Source organism: Lepidochelys kempii, chromosome 14, assembly GCF_965140285.1.
Source record: "Lepidochelys kempii isolate rLepKem1 chromosome 14, rLepKem1.hap1, whole genome shotgun sequence".
Lineage (NCBI taxonomy): Eukaryota > Metazoa > Chordata > Testudines > Cheloniidae > Lepidochelys > Lepidochelys kempii.
Genome location: NC_136393.1, coordinates 21,869,508 through 21,894,914, shown reverse-complemented (window position 1 = coordinate 21,894,914; position 25,407 = coordinate 21,869,508). Strand labels below are relative to the sequence as shown.

Here is a 25,407-nt window from a genome sequence, read left to right as displayed (position 1 = left end):
TGCTCTGAGCACTGAGTGAGCTGCAAGCAGCCTGTGGATGCAGAAGGCTCCCTCCCTCTTCAGCAGCAGCCAGGTGAGTGTCTGCACCTCCCACTGCCATCCAGGAGCCCCCCTAGCCAGTGGCTGCAAGGGGGCTTGGGAAGACAGTGAGGAGGGAGCACCTGGCAGGGGCTGCTGGGGACCTACAAACAGAAAGGGACCCACCACGCACCAGGGCAGCACAGGGGGCAGGAACCCAACCCCCCCGTGTCACTGCCCAGCCTGCATGAGCTTCAAGGGGGATAGGGAAGGGGAGGCAATAATGTAGTGGGGAGGGAATCAGGGGAATTTAGATTGGCCACTCCCCCAAAATCTCCCTTCCCCAGAACGAAATCTGTGTGTGTGAAGTGGGGGACAAGGAGATACTGTTATGGTCCTATAGACAAGCTAATGGTGGGAGTGGAATCCAGGGAAACTTATCCCCCCAACCCAAGAAAGTACTGTGCACCCCATGTACGTGTTTGGAGGGCTGATGGGGTGCAGCCATTTACCTTTGTGCGTGTGTGGGGGGGGTAGATGGGTTAGTAGTTTTAGGGAGTGGGTTGTACAGGGATGTGGGAAGGAATTTACTTTTAGTAGGGGAGCCAGGGCAACATAGCTTTCTTCATTCCCCAAACCATCTCTTTCCCCTCTCTCTAAATGTGTGTGTCAGCAGGGGAAGGACAAGCATTTATTAGGAGAGGAAAGCCATAGAAATTGTCCTCCAGACTCCAAAACTATTTGTTTCCAAGGTCTAAATATGTGCAGTGGGGACAGGGAGAATCCATATTAGGGGGACAACACAATGGCAATAATTGATTAGTGGGATTTGGCCATGGAATTTAATCCTAGCCCTGCCAAAACAGCCAGCTCAAAGGGCCACATTTTGAAAAGTTTTTGCTAATTTGGGGTTTCCAGGTTGAGACACTTTGGTACTGAATCTTCAGAGATACTGAGCACCCACAGCTTCTGTTGATCTCAACTCAGCAGCATCTCCGGAGATCAGGTGCTAGAGGTCTTAGGTTGAGCATCCACACACCAAGGCAGCCGAAAGGGGTGGGCACTTAAGTTTAATCATTTCACAGATGCAGGGAACGTACTCATCTCATGTACCTCCTCTTACTCATCTCTCTCTTTTTCTGTGGTTTGTATTAGCATTTGCTAAGTTACCTGCTATTTATTATTGCTATTAATAACACTTCACACTTCTCAAGCACTGTTCACTGAGCACGTCAAAGCACTCTCATAGAAGCTAGAGATGGAAAAGACTTAGTAGGTCACCTAGTCGTTCTTTCCAGACATTTGAAAACATGTACAGCATTTCCTGGATCTATAGCAGTTTCCAGACCTGCATGTGGCTTCTTGCCTTCCTCTTCCAGCCCAAATGTTCTGTTCCCAACTCTGAAGTTTAATAGTTTCCTGGCCTCAGAGAATGTCCTTTTCTCCTTCCATGACCTCACTAGTTTTCATTGGTTGGCATGATCATTTGCAGTATTATGTTCCATATCATTTATATTAGGAATCATTCATTAGTAATAATAATACTTTGCTCTGCTAAAGCAACATTTGTTTGAGCACCCCAAAGATGAGTTATAGATGTTTATTATTGGTTAGTATAGCAGCAGCCTAGACTTTCATGTGTCTTTCCTTCCATGTTGCCTGATTCTGATCTCACACTTTTTACATCTGCATAATTCCACTTGGCCAGATCCTCAGCTGGTTTAAAATCATCATAGCTCCATTGAAATCAAAGGGCTAGCAGAGGGTCTGGTCCAGTGAATTCAATGGTGGTACTCCTGATGTACAATAGTGTATGTTGGATCGGAATCAGGTCTGTAAGCTATCTATTTTGTGGCACTCAGTGGCCCCTATTTTGACCCCTGCACTCCTCTATATTTTTTTTTCTGATGTGCATTGTCATTTGCTAAATATATTAAGACATTATATTTTTCTTAGTCTGCTGCTTCAAGCATGTTGTGTGTCTCCTTTCTAGTCCCTTCTAGGAATGTCAGTTATAAATTATCAGGATTTATTGGTTTTGCTCCTGGGAAGGAACAGGTTTTCTTCTGTTGTTGCTGAGGTGACTAAAACTCAAGAAACCCTCCCTCCACAGAGGTTTAGAACTTTAAATATAAACCAGTCTCTCTCATGGGGAAATTGGCCAGCGTAGGTGTAGTGGAACAATTATACTGCTATAGCTATGCCAGTATAACTCCCTGTCTGGACACTCTATTCTGAAATAGAAGTGACATTATTCTGGTATGACTCCACTTTTTAAGGAATAAAGTCATTTCCCCATGTGGACAAACCCTCCATTGTGGTGCATTGTTAAATAGCTACTAATCTTCACTCCCTAGAGATGACTCCACTTCATTGGTGGGTAGATCTGTGTAGTGTGTGTGTGTGTGTGTGTGGCTTGCACATAGGTCTATTCACTTTATACAGTGGCTTAGGATCCATGTGGATAATAGGCATTGTATCAGTGCAGGATCATTAGAATGAAAATACAGCTACATCACGTCTCTTTTCCTCTTTGGTCCTGACTCAGAAAAACACCTCAGCAGGTGCTTATATCTATCCCTGTTCAGGAAAGCACTTAAGCACATGCTTAACATGAAGTAAGTGCTTAAGTCCCATTGACTTCAATAGGACTTCAGTGCATGCTTCAGGCTAAGCACCATTCCTGAGCAGGGACCCTTTCCTGAATCAGGACCTTTACTGTTTAGGCCTGGCATACTCCTACAAATGAGATTGACTTAGCCATGTTGTTCAGGCCTGTGAAAAATGGTGCATGTTGAGCAGCATGGTTAGGTTGACCTACCCCCGTGTAGACACAGCTAGGTCAAAAGAAGGATTCTTCCATCAACCTAGCTGCAGCCTTCTGTTGCTGTAGGAAGTGTCTATGCCGCGGCACTGCAGTGGCGTATCTGCAGCACTGTAGCTGTGCCTCTGTAGCAGCTGTAGTGAAGACGTACCCTTAGATTATCAATCCCTTAGGACAGTGACTGTCGGTCTGTTCCGTGTTTGCACAGCACCTCCCACAAGGGGCCGTTACAGGGCTCCTAGGAGTTACCCAATACAAATACATCAAAAAATAAACGTATTGATGTTTGTACAATATGAATATTGGAACAGGTTTAATATGTGAAGGGTTTTTATTTAACTGTAAGGAACAAATTTTGGAGAACACATTTTCTGTCTTGAATTTCTACGAATACTGTAGCTTTGTCGACGGTATTGTCCATCATCTGCCTGCAGACCGTTGCTCCAACTACAGGAGCTGCTACTATCTTTCTAGGGCAGCCAAAAATCCCTTTTATTTAAACCAGCAATCAACTCTTGTAACCATAAGGGAATTCCCTATCAGCACAACATACCCCTCAGTGTGTTTGTGAATGGATTATGGGTATTGTATACAAGTAAATATTTACCTTTTGAGTGCCATGAGTATTGTATTACTGACACACAATTAGCTAATGACCTCAAAGTGAAAAGAACAATAGTAAACACAGTACAGTATGCAGTTACTTGAAACAAAATTCCCCCTCTCCCCCCCCCCCCCCCGCCCCCGGCTCCCGGAAAATCCTCTTGTGGGGTCATTCACTCCAGGGTGACAGTGTGGGAAAGTTTATTCAAATGACTTTTGAAGTGTAACAATGGTTAAGAGTGAAAAGGCTGACCTTCAGGTAATTATTCTTTTTTCTCTTTTCAAGAATATTTATTCTACGTTGGTGACTTTGACATCAAATTTTCTCTCCTTGCAAGTCAAAAAAAGATGTTTGCTTACCTTGCTCCACCTTAGCAACACTGCATTTAGGTTCTGAAAGTGGAGCTTATGTTCTTTCCGCTTGGTATATTGTTGCTCATTATTGCAGATGTTGGAACTAGGAGTTACGTGCAGTTTCTGCCCTGTACACCCTGGGCAGATATGAGGAAAAGACTGCTTCTACTGAAAACCAAATGTGTGGGTTTGTCCCTGTGGCCCCAATCCTGCAAACACTTAGGTGCATGCTTAATTTAAAGTATCTGAGTAGCCCTATTGATTTTAATGGGGTTACTCAGATAAGTAAAATAAAACACATTGTTTCCTTGGCTCCCCAATCTGTATCTGTATCCTCCAGTTGTCTCCTCTCTTATAATTAAATTGTAAGTTTTTTGTGGATGGGACTGTCCTTTTGTTCTGTGTTTTGTACAACTCCCAGCACAACGGGTCCTGGTCCCATGACTGCGGCTCCTAGATACCAGGGCAATAATAGTATGTAAGGGTTTGCAGAATCAGGACCTATTGATGATAAATGAGGTAGAATGAAATACAGCTCTTGCTTCTGCACTTCCGTTAGCTCTGCATTATGGACAGTAGTAAAGATTTGGGAGTGTGTAATGCCATCATTTTTAAACCGAACTTTCTATTCTCCTCAGTACGGTGTTCTGCTTAAAAAGTCATGGCACAATATGGCCTTTGCTTCAATTCAATAAGAGACACTGAGCAATAACTAAGTACTTGTCTACACTTCAGATGCTGTGTTGCTGCAGCGCTTCAGTGTAAACACTACCCAGGCCAGTGGAAGCAGTTCTCTTATCAGTGTAGGTAATCCACTTCCTGAAGAGGTGATAGCTAGGCTGATGGAAGAATTCTTCTCCTGACCTAGTACTATCTACACTGGGGGTTAAGTTGGCTTAACTACATCACTCAGGGGGGTGGATTTTTCACACCCCTGAGTGGCGTAGCTGGTTCAAGCTAACTTTTTGCTGTAGACCAGGCCTAGGAAATTTCAATCCTCTTGTATCCAAATATATGGAGCACTGTGAGATAGGGCTTTGCTTTCGAGAGTTTTAGGCCTGTCTTTTTGATACTCAACTATTGTACACGTTAGTGTTTTTATTATGAGTTGCATGTGTTTATGGAAGAGGTGTTGTTACGTCTAAGTGGGACTTTGCTAAATGAGATGATTCTCTGTTGTCTTTTTGTGTTTGTTTTATGCAGGAAGTAAAAGCGAATAGCAGTTTTCCATCATGGAGCTTGTAGGCTCTACTTTAACGGCAACTTATGCCCACCCAAGACCAACACCAACTAACTTCCTACCAGCTATCAGCACCATGGCTTCGAGCTATAAGAACCGTTTCCCTCACTACTCTTTGACCCATAGCTTGAGCCTTCCATGGCGACCTAGCACTTATTATAAAGTAGCAGCCATCACTCCTACTTTGGCTCCCTTCTCCAAAAGCTCCCAAGGGCTAACCCAAAGCAAGATGCTTCCCTTTGTTTCCAATAGAACAGCGCTTTTCACTAGGTATACCCCTGATGACTGGTACAGATCCAACCTGACCAATTACAAAGAGTCAGAGACATCCCGGCACAGCGCAGAGAGGCTAAGAGTGGACACATCCCGCATGATCCAGGACAAAGATCAGCAAACAAGAAAAACCCAAACAGACACTACCAAAAATCTGGGAGAACGGGTCAATGATATAGCATTTTGGAAATCAGAGCTCAATCACGAGATAGATGAGATGATTGGGGAGACCAATGCTCTTACAGACATGAAGAAACGATTGGAAAGGGCCTTGGCTGAAACAGAAGGTCCCCTCCAGGTAAATATCAGTTTCATTGATAAATGCTGTGATGTATTATAGCCTATCAGTTCCCCATCTGCAGCCATTCAAATGTCTAATTAAGTTTCATTTGAGCTCCGTTATGGCTGAATGTCTTTTATTAAGAGGCCCTTAGCCAAGCTGGAGATAAACAAAGCCCTTGACATCTGATACATTTCCTGTCCAATGCCTGTTGAGCACTTAGGAACAGTATTTACTTAACTAAATATTTTCTCATGCGCTACATCAAAAATCCTAATTAAGGTCACAATTTACCATGTTTTATTGCAAGGCTCAGATCAGTCTAAATTCATCTCTGAGTTCAACTGGTGCTACACTGTATTTTCCACTGAATGCATCCGATGAAGTGAGCTGTAGCTCACGAAAGCTTATGCTCAAATAAATTGGTTAGTCTCTAAGGTGCCACAAGTCCTCCTTTTCTTTTTGCGAATACAGACTAACACGGCTGCTACTCTGAAAAGGGATGTATGTGCTCCTTTATGTTTTGATCACTTGGATATTTTAGCTTGGCTGTTTATTATCAGTAACACACCAGCATATGGCAAATAGGTACTTTTGTATTGGCATGGCTTGCATGTCTTAAAAGATGACCCTTCTCCACATATGACATTTTCTCATGACACCCCAGAGAAGATATGTTCCAAAGGAAAAATTCCCATTCTAAGTGCAAAGATTTACTGCCACTACTGAATATTGCAGTGTGATAAACATCTAGCTTTGAACAGCATGAACGTTAAGCAATTGGAACTTTTCCAGAGCTCTCTGGTGTAACTTTATTGGTCATCTTATAGTTGACAGCTATATTTATTTACCAAACAGGTAGCCCAAGAGTGCTTACTTCATCGAGAGAAGAGGATGGGAATCGACCTAGTCCATGATGATGTGGAAAAACAGCTGTTGACAGTAAGTTTTTGTAACAGCCTAACTAGGGAATGGGGCACTTAACTGCAAAGACAGCTCCGTGCTGACCAACAGTACCCAGTGTTGTACTTTAACACATGACCAATGTCTTCATAATTTCTCCTTATACTTACTAGGTCCAGATCTTGTCCCCAAGATCCACTCATGGAGGGGACCCGCTCCATGCAGTCATCGGCCTTCCCATATGGAATGGTGGGGTTCAGCTGCCTCTGCAGCACCATCTACCCTTTCCTCCAACTCCACGGAGGAGATCCAGTCAGGGGCTGGGCTGGGAAACACATCAGCTCTGTGCAGAGCTGATGTAAGAAGGGGTGAAAGTAACTTAAGGGACTTACCGGTACACAGGGCCGGGGTCCTGAGTGGGGCGGGGCTCAACCAGAAGGGGTGGTGCCTCAACCGGAAGAGGCAGGGCCTTTAAATATCCGGGGCCTTTATATCAATGCTGGAGCCCTGGGGTTCCCTGCTGCCGCCACTACCCCAGGGCTCCAGCAGCGGGGCTCTGGCGGCAATTTCAGGGGCCAGAGCTCTTTTAAATCACCGGCCTGGGGAAGCTGCCCCCTGCAGGTATGGTCAGCTGTGTACTGGCTCTTGCCGGTATGCCATACCGTACGGTGCCAGCTTACTTTCACCTCTGGATGTAAGGAAAGAGGATTCAGCCTGAGGCCCATTCCTTGATAATGATCCTCCTTTAAGGGGCCGTGTGGGGCCAGCCACTTCCAGAGAGAATCTCTGGTAATGTGGCTGTACTAGCAAGGCAAGGAGCAACTGGCAGTGCAGTGCCAGCTTAGAGGAATGGAGCCTCTATGTGGATAGTCTGACCTCCCACAGAGTGCTGGGGATCTTCCCGGTTTCGGGGCAGGCATCAAGGCGCATTCCAGCACAAACGACCATAGGACAGCTCCTTTCCTGAAGGTTTTATCGTGGGAGGGGCTGATCCAGCAGCACTAACTACCTGTTAAGCAAAGCATAAAACATACTAACTAAAATCAATCAACTCACATTGGCTGCAACTGCAGTAGGCTTTAGATCAGGCTTGCTCTATCCTATCTCTCTTCTTACACACCCCTCTATCCGTCCATCCATCCTGTTGTACAATTTGTGAGCACCTTCAGCGCTAACACTGAGTCACCAAAACATTTAACCAACCATTTTAATTCAGATATCTGATGAGGCTGGATGACAAGGCTTCTTTATGTTGGCCCCCACCCACTCATAATATTACATTTAACATACCTAGTCAGTTATACAAGACATTTTCCTTCAGATAACAGAACAGAGACTAAATACATCATAAAGATGAAACTCTAACTATCAGTCTGATAAGGAGGGTAGAAGGTACTCCACTAAGAACTGCTGTAGTCAAGGTTGCAGATTAGTTCCTGTTGCAACCCACTTGCTCTAGTACTCAAAGACTTTCATCTTTGGGGTTGAAATCTTCCAGGGCTGGTCTCTACCTGCAAGTGGAACTTCTTTAGAAAGCTTGCGCATTTGTTCCCCACTGTCCATTAAATAAAGAAGCTCACAGGAGGCCAGGACCCAGCAAGAAGAGAAGGTCGGTCTGTCTGTCACAGGAAAAGTGGGTAATCGGCTTCTGGAGAGACACTTGAGGTAGCTGCACCATGACATACTGTAGGAGGTCCAATGTAGTGTAGTTGTAGCCATGTCAGTCCTAAGATATTAGAGAGAGATGTCTGTCTCTCCTGGCTTATACTTAGATTGTAAACCCCTTGGGGCAGGAACCATCTTGTTGTTCAGTGTTTGTACAGCACCTAGCACAATGGGGTCCTGTACTAGGGCTCCTAGGTGCTACTGCAATACAAATAATGGAAATTCTTTCTAACTTATGCAATTGCCTTTAACTCGGTGAAAGGAGAAGAGCGGCCTTTGTTGCCAACTCTTGTGATTTTGCAGGAGGCTCACAATATTTGCTATGTTTCTGAAAGACCCAGCACCTAGAGGCAGGTGATTAGGTTTGAATCTAAAATTTCATCGTTTTTCAGAACAAGTTCTGAGCCCTCATGGTAATGAAGCTGGAAAACATGAGCCAACTGTGCATCTCAAGCCTCAGAACCCAGAAGATAATAATAAAAAGAACTGAATCTCGATTTCTTTTAATACAAGCTCATGACTTTTGGGGACCTGACTCATGTGAAAAAAAATTCTCTCAATGAGCAGTTCACTCGCAGTACCTGAGGCTGCAGTTTCAGTTTCATGAGGCCTCTGCAATCGCTCCCTATTTCACTGAACTTTTGGATTAGGATTCCACCTTCATTGCAATTGTTGTCGTTTGATTTTTACACCACAAATATAATATAAAGGAACCCAGTGGGGTGCACATAATTATGTTTAATAAACATCCATCAACATACAAAGCCTAGCAGTACACATACACTGCTGCTCTGGCAGGGTGCTGGTGGCTTCTGAAACACAGAGAGCACCACTAAAAGTGTCACAAACTATTTAAAGAGCTACTTCCCAATTCCAATGCACTATAAGGGGACACAGCTATTCAGTGGTTACATTTTCAATGTGATTCTCTCTGTTAAGAATGTGTTGTTTCCTTATGATGAAGGCATTCCCCAGATACAGTATGTCCAGGGGCGACTCCAGGCACCAGCGAACCAAGCAGGTGCCTGGGGCAGCAAATGTAAAGGGGCGGCAGGACGTCAGGCTTTGGGGAGGCAATCCGCCCGCGGCGGCGGGAATTCGGTGGCCCCTCTGTCACAATGCGTTTCGCACTCGGCAGCAATTTGGTGGCAGGGACACAACTCTTCTTCGGTCGGCGGCCGCACCATCACTCTGCTTTCGTGTTCGGAGGGCAGGATTCCGCCTCCCCGTTCAGCGGCAAGTTTTTTGGGTTTTTTTGCCCCTTGGGGCAGCAAAAATGCTGGAGCCAGCCCTGAGTATGTCTGTGTATTATTTGCCTATATAAGTTGACATTCACTGAGGAACAAGTGACCAAGTGGCTTGTGACTTCAAAGAAAATACCTTTCTGATTTCAAACTATGAATAGCCGTGTATCATTGTGGCATGTTCAGCTGGAAACATGGGAGCGTGCTTCTGTCATCGTAGAATTAGCCATCCCTGCCATGTGGTAGGGAGGTACATAATAAATGCCTTGCTCCCAAGTACAATGATGAAAATTAGATCAGTTGCCAAAGACAGCAAGTAGGGTACAGTGGTTGGAAATCCATGGGACTAATGTGAAATTCAAACCCCAGTGTGTAGAGGGTGATCAGATGAATGGTTGGCCTGAGTAAACTCATGTAAATTAAAAGGGGAAGCATTGGGTGACATTCTGTCTAGGCCTTGCCTTCATTAGGGTATACTCCAGACTAGTGGGCAGGATGCTGAGTGTAGCTTGTCAACACTGACTGCAAAGCTGTGCTCAGCATCATATTAGCTAGTCTGACTCCTCATGGTCATGTTTTAACACAACTGTAATGAAGACAAGCCCACCAGGAGTCTGATACTGGTCAGAGCTCCTCAGTTATGCTGGTGGGGGTAACTGCAATACCCCATGAGGAGTGCAATATATTGGCCTGTACACAGTGGGGGATGGAGCCATGGTTCCATCTGTTCCCTGCCCCTCTCTGCCCTTTTCTACCCCCTTATCAGTGAATTGTCCCCTGACTGGGGGTAACTTAGTAGTAGCCCTTATGCAGGCCCCCCAAGTATGTGGGGGGGCACCTTATTCCTTCCCGCACCTTACCTATCATATAAAGACTAGCCACAATCCACATGCATAAGGAACATCTGCAAAGTCCTTTAAGATCCTCAGCTGGAAGGTGCTATATCCATGCAGAGTGTGTATTTCATTGTGTGTGAACAAAGACATTTCATGTCGGGCTTGACTGTGAACAACAACCTGACCTGGATCAGGGGCAGTGCATAGCTGCCCCATACCAGGAGCCGCCCAAGGATGCAATTGCTCCTCCCTGCACCCAGCTTGCTCCAGCGGGGCAGGAATTTCTTACTGGGCCCAAGCAGTGACTGCCTAAATTCACGCCGCAAGTCAGGGCAGAGCCAAGAACAGGACTAAAGTTACTTCCTCATCACTGCGCATCTATTGTGCTGGCTCAGCTGCACTGCACAGTGTGTGGGAGGGATGAAGCCAAGGCTTTGCTTACTCCTTCCACACTTCCTGCATGCTCACTTGGGAAGTAAGGAGTAGCAGACACACAGCACAGGGTTACTGCTGCATGTCTAAACCTTGAGTTCAAAGAGGCCACATAGGAGCATGAGGGTTACCTGAATTCATAAGCAAGGACATTGATGGAATTTTGATTTTTGTCAATTGACCAGGAAGTTGACGTCATCAAGTCGTGTCAGGAGAGGATGAAACGCCACCTGGATAAGGCGATAGCCCAGCTTGCGTAAGGAAGAGTTTCACCTCAACTTTTCTTAGTAGCATTATATTCTAATTTCTAATGTAAATACCTCAGCAAATCCGCTCCCCCCTCAAAAAATACAGGTTATGGGGGAGAAATGTCTCGCACACTTAACAATTGCTCAGCTCTTGTTTAAATTTGATCTAATTGTTGAACAAGTTGGTGTAGACCCAAAGGGTATGATGCAGTGTTGTTTTTTAATAAGAGTAGCTTCACTTAGAGAGATACTCCACCATGGGTAAGAAATATTTGCTGTGGACCTAGGGCAAGGTTTCCAAAAGAGCTCATTCACCCAAAGTGCTGAGCTCTCTGGGAAATCTGGCCATTTGTTTTGGTGCGTAAATGGAAGCTGTGATCTTTAGACCATCTGGCCTGAAATGCCCTTCTAAAGGGATACATGAAACAGGCCAGGGATATTTTGAAGCTACCAGATCATTCCTTCATTTATTACATACATACATTTATTACAGGAAGTATCATCATCTAACGATTACAGAACTTTACTAGGAGTCAAGAGACTTGATTCTTACTCCTTGCTCTACCGCTGAGGTGCTATGTGATCTTATGCCTCATTTTCCTCACCTGAAGATAGGGATAGCACTTATCTCGCTCACAGGGGTCTCTTGTGGCTTGAATTGATCCATGTTTGTATGGTGCTTAGAGATGAGCAGATGAAAGGTGCTACAAAAGTGGAAGGTGTCATTATATCCCCTTCTCACAGGCATGTTCTTCCTGTTCGGGTCATTCAGAAATAGTAAACTCTTCCCATTTCTTTTGAATTTATATTCCTATGCTAAGTAAATACTAGCAATCTTGTGCTTGACATCAGGTGGGATGATGGGATAAGTAAAGGTACCTCTGAACCGCTCTTCTGTTTCTCCCCAGTTCTTGGGCTAGCTGGGAATTGAACTGGCCTCTGGTGTTAAGTACTTGCAGGGCTACTCCATGGATTTGTCCATTAGCGTCTGTTACATCAGCTCTGCCCCCTCATCATCTCTCGGACCCATTAGAGCAGCTTTAAGTCCCCTTTGCCTAGTTCGAGTAGTGCAGAAGGGGACTGCCCAGAGCTGGAGATGTGGTCTGTTATGCTCATTTTTATTTACTCTGCAATAATGGTTTTTCTGATGTTACAGATCCGACAGGGCAGCCCAGCACGAGCTGGAGAAAGACCTCAGTGATAAGCAAACAGCTCACCGTATCGATGACAAGTGTCACCATCTAAGGAACACTTCTGATGGCATCAGTTACTACAGAGGAGTGGAGCGGGTTGATGCAACGTAAGTACATCTTGAGAATTATGTTCAAGCTCTTTGGGACACAGGACTGGATAGAAAAAGTTCTACCTGCATGATCCAGACCTTTGGCCGAAACTACGGAGATGGTTCTCTCAGGAGAGGTCAGCTTTCCCTTTATTATGGGCTGCTACGTGCCCTCCCCCAATACACACAGACCACAGCCATGTGTCATTTTAGCGCACATGTTTTAACAATCAATGGAAACTGTACAGTCTGTTAAGTGTATAATGACTCTGTTGAGTGTACTGTAACCAAAAGATTACAGTGTGGGCAGGATATAAGTCTTCCTGTATGATAAAGGAGGGAGATTGCGAGTTTGAGCACGGGAGAGGTAGAACGGAGGCAGCAGACAGAAGAAGAAAGGAAGAGTAAAGTTCATCTAAAGCATAATTTGAGACACTCAGGCTGAGAATACCAAAGCTGCCTAAGTGATTTAGAAACTCAACTAAGTAAAATTGTGATTCTGCATCCAAATCCCTTGGGCGGCTTTGAAAAAATCTCAGCCTTAATTTAAAGTGACGTTGTTGGGTTTAACATGCATGTATTAGCTATTGGTCTGTGATGTAGTTGTTAAACTTCACATTTATTTTTCAAATATTTTTATATATATTTTATATCTATATAAGTCAGCATTGATCTATAGCACACTAAATCTGAATTGCAACCTTCACTTAGACAACGACTGTTGGTTTTGATTGCTGCTCAAAGAAGACCTGGTAATGGGCATAATATAAACAAAATGGGAACGAAGTGAAAGGAAGAGCATTGATCTTGAGATACAGTTCTGCTCTTCATTAGTCAACCTTGGCCCTGCAGTGAATGAATGAGGATATAAATCAGTACGTGGGTGGTTGTACCATAGCTGGTGGAGGGCTAAAGGAGTACATTTAATGTTCACTTGCACACATGTACTTCGTGGGCTGGAATAGATTTTTTTAATCTTTAAATGTTGATTAATTACCTCCCTACTGGGGCCAGAGGAATTTGGATGTGCAACAGAATAACGACGAAAATGAATGAAGCCCAAAGCTGATCAAATTCACAGAAGGTGGATGAGATGTGCAGCAGGCTGGCATGTCTGAAATGGGCCTTACCTGGGATTAAGGGTTGCATCAGCCTTGTTCTGGCCCTTTGTACAGGGATGGATTTCACTCTGAATAAATAGATATGACTAGGACAAACTACATGTACTATTTATTCAGTGTGACGTTGCTATAAATCTTACCGGCTGGAGTGAGTTGATTATAACTTTTGTCCCCTGAAGCTTGAACATACTCAAACTGTTTAGAAAGACGTGGTTTTATTAAAATCTTTAACATGATCCAAAAGTCACCATTTAAGACTATGTACATGGAGTCTGCATAACATGTCAGAGCTGTTTTCATGAATATGGCAGACTTTATATTTTTCTGAATGATCAGTGTTATTGAATATACTGTATCTGGATAGTCTAATTTTTCTGCGTCAGAGTCAGGATCACAGATTCCAGCAAGGATAATTTTTTAATCCAACTTCCTCCCTAATAGGATATGCAGTTGCCTGTAGTCAGCCTCAGCTACATTATGCTATTGCATGCCTCTGGTTTTGTTTTTCCAAGGATCTCTGTGCCAGAGTCCTGGGCCAAGTTTACAGATGATAATATTCTACGCTCCCAGAGTGAACGAGCTGCCTCCTCCAAACTGAGGGATGATATTGAAAACTTGCTGGTTGTGACTGCAAATGAGATGTGGAACCAGTTCAACAGAGGGAACGTCGCGTTCACTAATCGCATCTCTGAGACAGCGGATGCCAAAAATAAGATCCAGACACATCTGGCTAAGGTAATCGTAGAACAGTAGGGCTGGAAGAGACTTTAAGAAGTCATCTAAACCATCCCCTCTGTGTTGAGGGAGAATTAAGTAAACCTACACCATCCCTGACAGGTGTTAGTCTAACCTGTTCTTTAAAAAAACTGATGATAGGGATTCCACAACCTCCCTAGTAACCTGTTCCAGTGTTTAACTATCTATATAGTCAGTGCTGTTTTCCTAATATCTAACCTAAATCTGAACTTTCTAGGTTTTCCTCAAGGTTGTTGCTTATAAATTGGAGCCACAGATTAGATTTTTTAACTTCACAATAGAGCTGGTCAAAAAATGGGGGGAAACATTTCACAAAAATGTTGAATGTATTTATTTGTTGCCTTTTTTTTTTTTTGTTGAAATGCAAAATTTTGACAAAATATTTCATTGAAAACTTGAAATTTGGAAATTTTTGACCAGAACTACTGAAGAACATTCTATTTTGTCTGAAGTAGCATTTTCGTGTGTATTTGTTAAATTGTTTGTTAGTACTTGTCATTTCTTGAGAAGCTGAAAAAGTCATTGTGATTTTTTTAGCTAATAAAATTACCTGTTTGTTTCTCCCAGTTAGCCAGCAATCCAACAGCTTCATAAACTTTCTAATTGTTGTACTTAGGTCCATCAACTGGATGCCTTTGTAACATTTCATAGAACCCCTTCTTCCCCTGAAAGGGTTGCCTTTAATATTGGTGCTTCACATTCACAGCAGAAATTTCTTCGAATACCAAGGATGTTTTTGGTGTTTTGAATCAAGTGGAGAATAAACTGAGAGTAGGGTAAAGGGACATCTTGTCTGATACAGGTAGATCATGTGGGAAAGTTATTTCCAGGAACATGCTCATGAAGGGCCTGATCCAGTGGCTACTAAAGTCAATGGGAGTCTTCCACTGAACTTAATCAAAGCTGGATCAGGCTCTAAACTCTGATGGTTGATGGGACCGTATTTCAGCCTGGCTATTCCACTTTCATGGCAAAAGCTAATTTTAAATGTTAATTGTATAGAGGGCTCCTTATAAAACTTTCGTTGGCAAGATGACAGCACCAAGAGATCTTAGTAATGCTTCATTTTAAGATCCAAGAGACAGCAGCATTATGTCTACTGAGCTAAATTCATCCTTGTGATGTGATGGACTTCAGTGGAGTTACAGCAGGGATGACTTTCTAAATAGTGGCCAAATACCCATGGCTCCATTCAGCTCAGGGTCTATGCCACTGGTCCCCTTTGAGGTGCAGCCCCCCCAGGGGGTTGCAGAAGAACGTTCATGGGGTGGAAGGACTCGGTTCAGCCCCCATGGGGTGTGGGGAAGGAGTGCCCCAGCCCCGCCTCTAGCCTTGACCCAAGCCCCAGCCATGGCCCTGGCTCTCGCCCTGCTCCCAGCCCCCGACCGCGGCTCCAGGTGAACATGGACCAGGTGTGTTTGGGGGGGGTGGGGGCGCCACTGAAAACATTTGGGGACCACTCGTCTGTGCTGACTTCTGCCATCAAAGACCTGGCTGGGAGCCCCGAGGGGCATAAAGTTCCCTGAATGGGAGATTAAGGCAGCATCATGCCACCACAGTCTCTCTTCTTCCAGGAAGCCCGCAGAGGACAAGCACAGCCCCAAAAGTGATGGTGCTGGCAGGGGTGTGACCATGGCTAGGGCCTCTGGCATGGATTCAGTGCGCTGCCTTTGTACCCTTTCATGGCAGAACCCCTATGGCGTTCCCAGGGGAACCCAAAGCTGCCCCCCACTGACATCATCTGCTCTCGCTCGTGGTGAATGCTCACTGGGAAACAGGGAGATTAGCTAGCAATGGGAGGTATAATTTTGCCATGCTCCATCTGAACGATCCTTGTCCCTGGAATGGTTCTTGAAATCAGGCCAGTGGAAGTCCAGCAGGCTCCAGTAGAACCATGGGCATAGTTTGGGGTAGGGATAGGGTGGGCATTGGCCCCGCAATTGCAAGCCTCAGGCAGGCACAGAATTTGCCCCCCTCGTGCGGCCCCATTAGTTTGACTGGATCTCTGCCCCTCCTCCCCCCAAATATAGAAGCCAAACTACGCCTATGAGTAGAATCCTTTTATAGTCCTTCTTGGTTTCTGCTGGTGGACAAGAAACAAGTAGCCTTAGGCACCCAGAGTCCAGTAGACCTACTGCTGTATTCCAAAACCTAGTTTCCGCTGGCATCTCCACTATGGAGGAGGGCCGGATTAACCATTAGGCTAATAAGGATATAGCCGTAGGCCCTCCTATTCTTTAGACCCTACTGGTCAGGCAGGGGGTGCGGCCAGGCCGGGTGAGGAGGAGCGAGCTTGCTCTTGTAGCCCTGATGGAGCACTCCTCTGCCAGCAGGAAAGGCAAAGCAGCCCCCTGTGGCTTGGAAGGAGCTCAGCCGGCAGCCTGCTGTGTCTCCCTACGCTGCAGGAACACTGCCAGGTATCTGGTTAATACTGGTGACTGGACACTAAAAATCCAGTTACCACGGGAACCTGTGCCAGCCATGGGTGTAGTTTGAGCTAGCATTGTCCAGCCAGAATTATTGTCCCTCCCATGTATAAGGAATGAATTCCCACACATTTGTAGGAAAAACAAAACAAAACATCCCATTCTGGATATCAGCACTTTAACTTTTACAGTACCTTCCATCAAGGGGCTTCAGATGTATGATGCACTGTGTTCAATATTGTATTGAACTGTACTAAAAATCAAAGAAATCCAATTTTTTTCTTTGATGTATTTTTCTGTACTGGCAACCAAGTTCTTCCCTCACGCTCAGCCTAGTTCCACAGGCCAACGCATCTTTGTACTTTTAAGGGGTTGCAAAAGCACTGGAGGGAGCTCAGCACACAATGTTGTGGGTTTCTCCCTCCCTCTCCCTCAAGGATTTTAAATCCACTTCTTAGCAGGCTATGATAGAAAGACTGGCTGAATAGGCTAAAGGCAGGTTCTGTCCATTTGCTGATTCTCTAACAGCTCAATCCATCATAAAAGTACCTCACATCTGATTTCTTTTGAGTTTCATTCCAAAAACTTAAAGCTAAATAAACCTGAAGTTAGTCTTCATTTTTCTGCCCCAACTCAAACTAACTTCTTCCCAAGTGGAAAGTGTTGGGTATGGAATGTGATTTGAGACGGGAATGAGAACACAGGCCAATTCCTGCTGACAGTGACACCTGTGGAGTCTTATTGACTTCAGGGAGAACAGATTTTCTCACAAGAATAGATTTTGGTCCCTTCTGCTTTTTTACACCTGCTATAAGCAGAATCTCACTTTCCTCCCCTAAACTCTGAGCATTTTAAGGAAAAAAGATCCTTAACGGTTCTTTTAAGATGCTGATTTTCAGTGAAGTCTTTTTGTTCAGGGGGGCAGAGAACACAACAGGGAATAGCTCTGTTTTGTCAACTCCTAGTCATTCAAACTTTAGATTATGTTTGTTTAATGTTTGTACCATGATTTTGAAGAGCCAACATAGTACAGAAGTGCTAAGTATTCTGACTGGGCTGGCAACCATCTAAAGATCTGTATCCCTTCTAGGTGTTACCTTTTACTTACAGAAAGCTTAAAACAAACAAATGCAAACTGTAGGGGGCTTCAGAGTAGCGGCCGTGTTAGTCTGTATCCGCAAAAAGAAAAGGAGTACTGGTGGCACTTTAGAGACTAACAAATTTATTTGAGCATAAGCTTTCATGAGCTACAGCTCTCTTCATCGGATGTAGGGGACTGGTGCACACAGAACTCTTGTTTAAAAAACCTCCTGTCAGAGCTGCTGATCACACATTCTAGAATAGATAATACTTAGTCCTGCCATGAGTGCAGGGGACTGGAGTAAATGACCTCTCGAGGTCCCTTCCAGTCCTATGATTCTATTCTATGATTCCAATTGTGGAAGAGCTTGGGGACAGAATGGCCTGATGTGGTGAATCACTGGCAATTAACTATACAAACTGGGTATCATCCCACAAATAATATTTGGGTTCAGTGTGAAAACAGTAATTCATTGTCCTCAGCCAGTGCAACACTGGGAGGCAGCTTTCAGAACAAGACAACCTAAAATGTAATTTTCCCACTGTTTCCTCTACTTCACTGGATTTCACACCTGAATGGTTTTCTTTTACATAATAAAAGCTGGCTGCCTCCCAGTCTGCAGTCAGAGTAAGATAGGATATGTGTAGAGTCCATAGCTTGGGGAAACACCTGTAGGGCTTGGCTTTGCACTGTGCCATGTGGAGAGCTTAGGGTAGAAGCACAAGGTTGGAAGAGGTGGGCAGGATGGGCATGTTGCAGTGCTCATCCTCATGCAGATGAGTACTCCACTACCTAGGAGGAAGGAGACCTAAGAGAAGGACAGTGTAGCACCCTCACCCTCCATGCTACCTCTTATTCAGAAGTATCTGTTTGAAGAATTGGGTGTCGTGAGAGTAGAATAAACTTGTTAATTTTACATAAATAAATAATATGTAAATATGTATGTAAAGAAATGTTTGATGACTTCATAATTTTTTGCAATATGTAATTCATACTTAGGCCATTTCCTCCCATTAGCCTTAGGCCCCTCGTAACCTTAATCCAGCCCTGAGGACAGTCAGAACTAGAAGCTGCTTCCTTCTCTAAAGATAAGCCTTAAAAAGAAGATCCTCACCCTGTTGGCAGGAGTTCTGTAGTTTTGTGTGCATCTGATCTTGCTCCCATTCTGGCCATTAGTAGGGGAGCCAGTGACGTCAGTGGGAATTGGAGAGAGCCCAATATCAATGCCACCTTTGTAAATATTATTCTCCCAGCAAGCCATTTCCCTCTCTTTCTCCTTGCTTGTGAATATGGATCAAAACGTAAACCTGTCAGCCAGCTGTGGTGTAAAAGACAGAGGTTGTATTGGGTATAATGTTGGCTGCTTGTTAAATTTAGGATCTCCTGCTACGTGATAGAATTTTGAGGGGAAAAGAGAAAACACAAAAATCTATTCTCTAAATAGCAACATTCATTTGTATATGCTGGTTTTGTTTAATCTTAGACACTACAAGAAATCTTCCAAACAGAGATGACGATAGCAGCCATTCGAAAAGCTATCAGAGACAAAGGGCCACCATTAAAGGTGGCCCATACCCGCCTGGACGAGCGCACACGGCGGCCAAACATGGAGCTGTGCCGGGATTCCCCCCAGTTACGGTAAGGCAGGAGTTCAGGGTTACTGATTCGTTTAAGGCAACATGATTCCATGCAGTGGTTGTTACAAGCCACCAGCCATTCCACTGATGTTCAGGGCTGTTAGAGCACTGGAGCATTCACAGGTTTGCAAGATGACAAAGAGAAGTTAATACAGCTCAATTTTTATGTTCTTACCTGAAACCTGACGTTAGTAGTAAAGTCAATTGCACGTGAACTAATTTCCTAGGGTTTGTGTGGCATGGTGCTAACCTCATGCAAACCTTTGCACCTCCAAAGGAGAACATTAATGGTTTCCATCCTTACAAGAGAGACACTAAAGAAGATTCTTGAGCGGCCATGTTTCTATTTTTAAGATGCAGAACATCCTTAACTCCCATTGACTTCAGCACTAGCTGAAGACATTCAGTACTTGACAGGATAGGGCCTTCAATAGTATTTTACGCGTGGAAGTGTTTTGGCTGTTTTTTTTTTGAAAACTAAACCTCCTCTTACAAAGGAGTCTAGTGCCCAGAGGAGAGCTGGGGAGGGCATCTAGGGTCTTCCTCCTTTTGGAGTCTGTCTCCAAAGGCGCTGCTGGGGCCTGATCTGTCCTTTCAGCAGGAGGTTTGGCTATCACTTCCTCCCTAGCCTGTCTCTTTTCACTGATATTCCAGCTAAAGCTTTTTGGCTTCCACAGCCCAGTTCCTAATAGCAACCTCAGATGAAGTCAGTGGGAGTTTTGCCATTTGACTTCACTAGGTCCAGAATTTCACCCCCAGTCTTGATTCAGTGGCTTTATCAGATATCTGATATGGGCAGGGCCGCACCACCCCTGCAGCGAGGGCTCCCCACACTGCATTGTATTCCATATAACTGTACTCCAGTGAGTGTCTGCTCTGGTCAGTTACCACAGGAGAGCTGAGTCCATCCTGAGTTCTGTGCACAAAGACACCCTTAGTCGGTCCATCTGTGCAAGGACCATGCTCAGTCTGGTCCATCATGTAATAGTGCTGCTTAGACTTAACCAAAGAGCCTCCCAAATGCCTGACAATGTGAGTTAGAGAAATGCTGTTATCTCTATTGTACAGATGTAAAAAAGAGTCCCAGAGAAACTAAGTAACTTGCTCAAGATCACATAGTAAGCCTGTGACAGAGCAGGGAATAGAATGTGATGTCTCCCAAATCCCAGACTAACACCCTAAACGCTAGACCATCCCAACCCACCACCCAGTACATTACAATACAGCTGGTGTGCTGAGATAACTAACAATAGTGCATCTTTGCAGTGAGTCAATGTAAAGATCTGCAAGACAACTGTAAACTCTATTTAGTCATTGTATCTAAAATTATTTCGCCTGACTGTTCTCTTGGCATCCTGAATGTCTTTATTCATCCATCATTCATATTCTTTTCTTTAATTTTTAAATTCTGCTGTTTTTCACCCTTTACACTATGTATGTGTGTGTGTGTGCGCGTACGTGCACACACATTTGCATCTGGTGTGTGCGTAAGCAAGGAAAAACCCAGAAAAAGAAAATGAGAACAGGAAACCACAGCTTTCCATCACTTTTCTAAATGGCGCTGTTTGTCATGTGAGTTGTTTCCATGTGTCACTAGAGTTTGAGAGCAGTTTGTTTGTTAAAGGACCCCCCACTGAAGGCAAAAGGAATTCTGCCATTGTCTTCAATGGGATCCAGGATCAGCCTTAAGTCAGAAACATGTGCATGCAATACATTCAGAATGTAACCAAGATGGTATTTAACGGCACCAAAAGCTAAGTTATAGCACTATTTCCATCCTAGAATCTACTAACTCTGTTTTTCTGTTGTTGTCTTCTAGCCTGGTTAATGAAGTCCATGAAATTGATGACACTATTCAGAGCCTTCAGCAGAGGCTGAGGGATGCAGAGGACACCTTGCAGATGTTGGTCCACACCAAATCTAATCTGGAGCATGACCTGGCTGTCAAAGCCAACTCCCTGTTCATTGATCAGGAGAAGTGCATGGGGATGCGTAAGACCTTCCCCAACACTCTTAGGTTGGTGGGGTATGCATAGGCCAATATAGCCCTGAAGCTTCCCCTGCTCTGATTAATGAAAGCTCATATATAGGGGGTTTCCTCGGTGGCACTATGGTGTTTTAATAATATAGGGTTATATTTTTCATGTATTAAAGGATGCACTAATAAGAATTAAATTATCACTTTCTGTGTTAGACTGTGTCTTGGGGGACTCTCCCCTCCTCTCTCCACCTTGGTGGCTATACTTATTCATAGAATGTGCAGAGACTATCTGAAAGGGTGCTGTTTGACACTCAGAGAGATTCCACTCCATAGTGGGAATTATTCCTGTCATCTCAACCTGTAATTTTAGAAATCTAAAATTGCAGGGTCTCTCTCCTTTGTTTCTCTCTGGTGGGGCAAAAAAAGGCAGAAGTAAAACTAAAAATACTCTGCAATTAGAGTAATTAGGTGTTGATATCAATGATGTATTTTTAGGCATGCAGCAGGATAAACACAAATTATTGTGACAGGTTTCAGAGCGGTAGCTGTGTTAGTCTGTATCAGTAAAAACAACGAGGAGTCTTTGTGGCACCTTAGAGACTAACAAATGTATCCCACCAAAGCTTATGCCCAAATAAATGTGTTAGTCTATAAGGTGCCACAAGGACTCCTTGTTGTTTTTACAAATTATTGTGAATCCTAGGAACCTTCCTAATGTGTACCATTCATCCACTCGAGTAACTGGACTTTACAAAACTATCTTCCCTGTTTAGAATTCTATATAATCCTGCTTAAATAGGTGAGATACCCTAATTATAGCTGCTTGAGGATACCTAGGCTTTGCAGCTCTAAAGAGTGCTATCATATGCACAATAGTAGACACTTTACGAGTGTAGGGGTAACATTTTCAAAAGGTCCTAAGTGACTTAGGAGCCAATTTCCATTGACTTTCAATGAGACTTGGGATCCTAAGGACCAGATTTTCAAAGGCATTTATGCATCTAAAGATGCTGATAGGTGCCTAGTGAGATTTTCAAAAGCACCTAAGAACATTAGGCACCAAACTGTCATTGAAATCAATTATTTAAGTAGGTATTAAGCACCTATGTTCTTTTGACAATCCCAGTAGGCACCTGTCTACCTCTTCTGAGGCCTAAATACCTTTAAAAATCTAACCCTAGGTGCCTAAATCACTTTGAAAATTGTACTGAGGCTCCTAAATCACTTAGATGCTTTTGAAAATGTTTCCTAAGGTTCTATCTGAAATAATGACATTATATTTGCTTTTAAGTCACCTGATGATGCATCAAGTTTTCCTTTAAAATGCCAAAAATAAAATAAAATAAAAATAACAGCATTTACCTTAAAATCAGGAATCCGATAAAAAGTATGGTCCAATGCAGGTACAACTCCCATTGAAATCAACAGCCGGGATACACTTCCCATAGTGATGTAAATCAGGAGTGATTCCATAAACATCAACAGTTACACAGGTGTAAGCGAGCGGGGAGTCAGGTGAAAGTGAGCAATGGATGTGGGGCTTGGAGGGCTGGACTTGGCCCTGTGATATTTTATTGAATTTCTTATACTTTATTTTTTAAAGATAAATGTGAATTCATTGGGCCTGATCCTGATCTTACTCAATCCAACTTTATATTTGGTGCAACTCTTTTCACTCCTGATTTACGCCAGCGTATGAAGTAAATCCACTCACATCTTTAGAACACAATCTTGTTCTGACTGAAGTCTCTGGAAAATGTCTCAAGGACACATCTGGGCCCATTGTTCCAGTTTGCAACTGAGTATCTCACCCTTATATGCTAGAGAAGAGTAGAAGAATTGGCAGAGTCTGAAATAAGGCACAGAAGGAAATATTCAAATTTTAAACCTCAGAAGATCTCGTAACCTTCCTCCGCTGTCAAGAACAAAACAATGAAGTGCATAGTTTCATAAAGGTCTTAGCCAGATGAAGGTTTCATCTGCCAGATGCAATGAAATACAAAGACAGTAGAGTCTTGCTAACCAGCACACACTAAAACTTGTACAGAAAAGGCAGGACTCTCATGCTTCTCTGCAAAGCTTTAATAGTGAGTGCTGTAGTGAGGTCTCCCAGTACTTATCCTTCAGCCTAGTACTTTTACAAAGTGTACTACGGAACACTTGCTGGTGTACTTTCGAGCTTTATCACACATGATTAAAATTCAACATGTCAAATAAATGAGCAAAATGCTTTAGGTGATGCATTTATTGCTTGCATACCTGCTAATTTACAAGATTCACTAACTTGCAGTGAACATCCTGGTTATTAGTGAGGGTCAGCATGTATGGATGGCTTTCTTTCCAGCATCTTATCATTAAACATGGAGTATTTATCAGTTCCTTGTTACCATATTATCTGGCACCTCGCAATCTTTTATGTTTCTATCCTCACAACTCCCTGGTGTGGCAGGGAAGTGCTCTAATCCCTACCTTACAGATGGGAAACTTAGGCACAGATCCTCAACTGTATTTGAGCACCTAACCTTGAAAGTAATGGGAGTTAGGAGCCTCAAAACCTTTGGGAATCTGGGCCTAAATGACTAGCCCAAGGCCATACAGGGAGTCTGGAGCAGAGCAGGGAATTAAACTCAGATCTCTGAAGTCCTAGGCTAGTGCCTGATCCACAGGATGCAGTGCTATGTGTGTTAACTCACTTAATGGTAGCTTCATAAGGTATTTTATTCACTTTAACTGCGTGATCCTGATGAAATATCAGAACAGAGCTAAGTGCTATTGAAGCATTTTTATGCTTATTATTAAGACTATAACGAGAAACTGAGCGTGAACAGAAAATCACCCCATCTCGTTCTATTTATTCAACCTGTTCAAGTTACCGTGGACATGTCTTCCCACACGGTGGCTTGTGGATGCCTCCTTATGGCTCATTGCTTCAGTTGTCATTGCCTACCTCTGTAATGCAATTCATTTTTGAAAGCTCAGGGTTATTAATTTAGGTGGGGATTTTCAAAGAAAATGAAAGCAGTTAGGCACCCAAATCTCACTGAAATCCAGTGGGAGTTGTGTGTCTAAGTTACTTAGATTGCTTTGAAAATTCTGACCTCAAAGTCTATCACCAGTAAGGGTGATCTCCACATCAGAGCTTCTGGCTCTGCATGAGGGCATCTTTGGAGGGGGACATTCTGTGCTAACGTCCTCTAGTGGTTTCCTTCTCAATGGCAACAGCACAGATAAAGGCAGACAGTGTCACCAATGTTTTTTGTTCTCTAGACCCATGTTTCTCAATGACCATCCATGAGATCTCCTTGACACAGTTTAGGAAGGCAGCAAGTCGATCCCTGGTATCAAAAAGTTGAGAAACACTGCTTGCTCTAGACTATGGAGATAGTTGAAGCAAATACTCACCAACAACCACATACCACACAACAGAACCACTAACCCAGGAACTTATCCTTGCAACAAAGCCCGTTGCCAATTGTGCCCACATATCTATTCAGGGGACACCATTACAGGGCCTAATAACATCAGCCACACTATCAGAGGCTCGTTCACCTGCACATCCACCAATGTGATATATGCCATCATGTACCAGCAATGCCCCTCTGCCATGTACATTGGTCAAACTGGACAGTCTCTACGTAAAAGAATAAATGGACACAAATCAGATGTCAAGAATTATAACATTCATAAACCAGTCGGAGAACACTTCAATCTCTCTGGTCACGCAATCACAGACATGAAGGTCGCTATCTTAAAACAAAAAAACTTCAAATCCAGACTCCAGCGAGAAACTGCTGAATTGGAATTCATTTGCAAATTGGATACTATTAATTTAGGCTTAAATAGAGACTGGGAGTGGCTAAGTCATTATGCAAGGTAGCCTATTTCCTCTTGTTTTTTCCTACCCCCCCCCCAGATGTTCTGGTTTAACTTGGATTTAAACTTGGAGAGTGGTCAGTTTGGATGAGCTATTACCAGCAGGAGAGTGAGTTTGTGTGTGTATGGGGGTGGGGGGGATGTGAGAAAACCTGGATTTGTGCTGGAAATGGCCCACCTTGATTTTCATGCACATTGTAGGGAGAATGGTCACTTTGGATGAGCTATTACCAGCAGGATAGTGAGTTTGTGTGTGTGGTTTTTGGGAGGGGGGTGAGGGGGTGAGAGAACCTGGATTTGTGCAGGAAATGGCCCAACTTGATTATCATG

At 43.7% G+C, this 25,407-nt stretch overlaps 1 protein-coding gene across 2 annotated transcripts; it reads left to right on the top strand.

Moving 5' to 3' along the window:
- TEKT3 (tektin 3) lies at positions 1-21,416 on the top strand. Of its 2 annotated transcripts, XM_073310825.2 has the most exons (10): positions 1-73; positions 5,003-5,610; positions 6,451-6,534; positions 6,669-6,744; positions 9,125-9,396; positions 10,858-10,928; positions 12,077-12,220; positions 13,836-14,058; positions 19,070-19,224; positions 21,043-21,416. In XM_073310825.2, the coding sequence occupies exons 2-10, from the start codon at positions 5,032-5,034 to the stop codon at positions 21,257-21,259; spliced, it is 1,821 nt and encodes a 606-aa protein (XP_073166926.2). In that variant the 5' UTR covers positions 1-73; positions 5,003-5,031; the 3' UTR covers positions 21,260-21,416. The 2 variants fall into 2 exon arrangements, with proteins under 2 accessions (XP_073166926.2, XP_073166928.1); XM_073310827.1 differs by lacking the exons at positions 6,669-6,744; positions 9,125-9,396.
- The last annotated feature ends 3,991 nt before the right edge of the window (positions 21,417-25,407 follow it).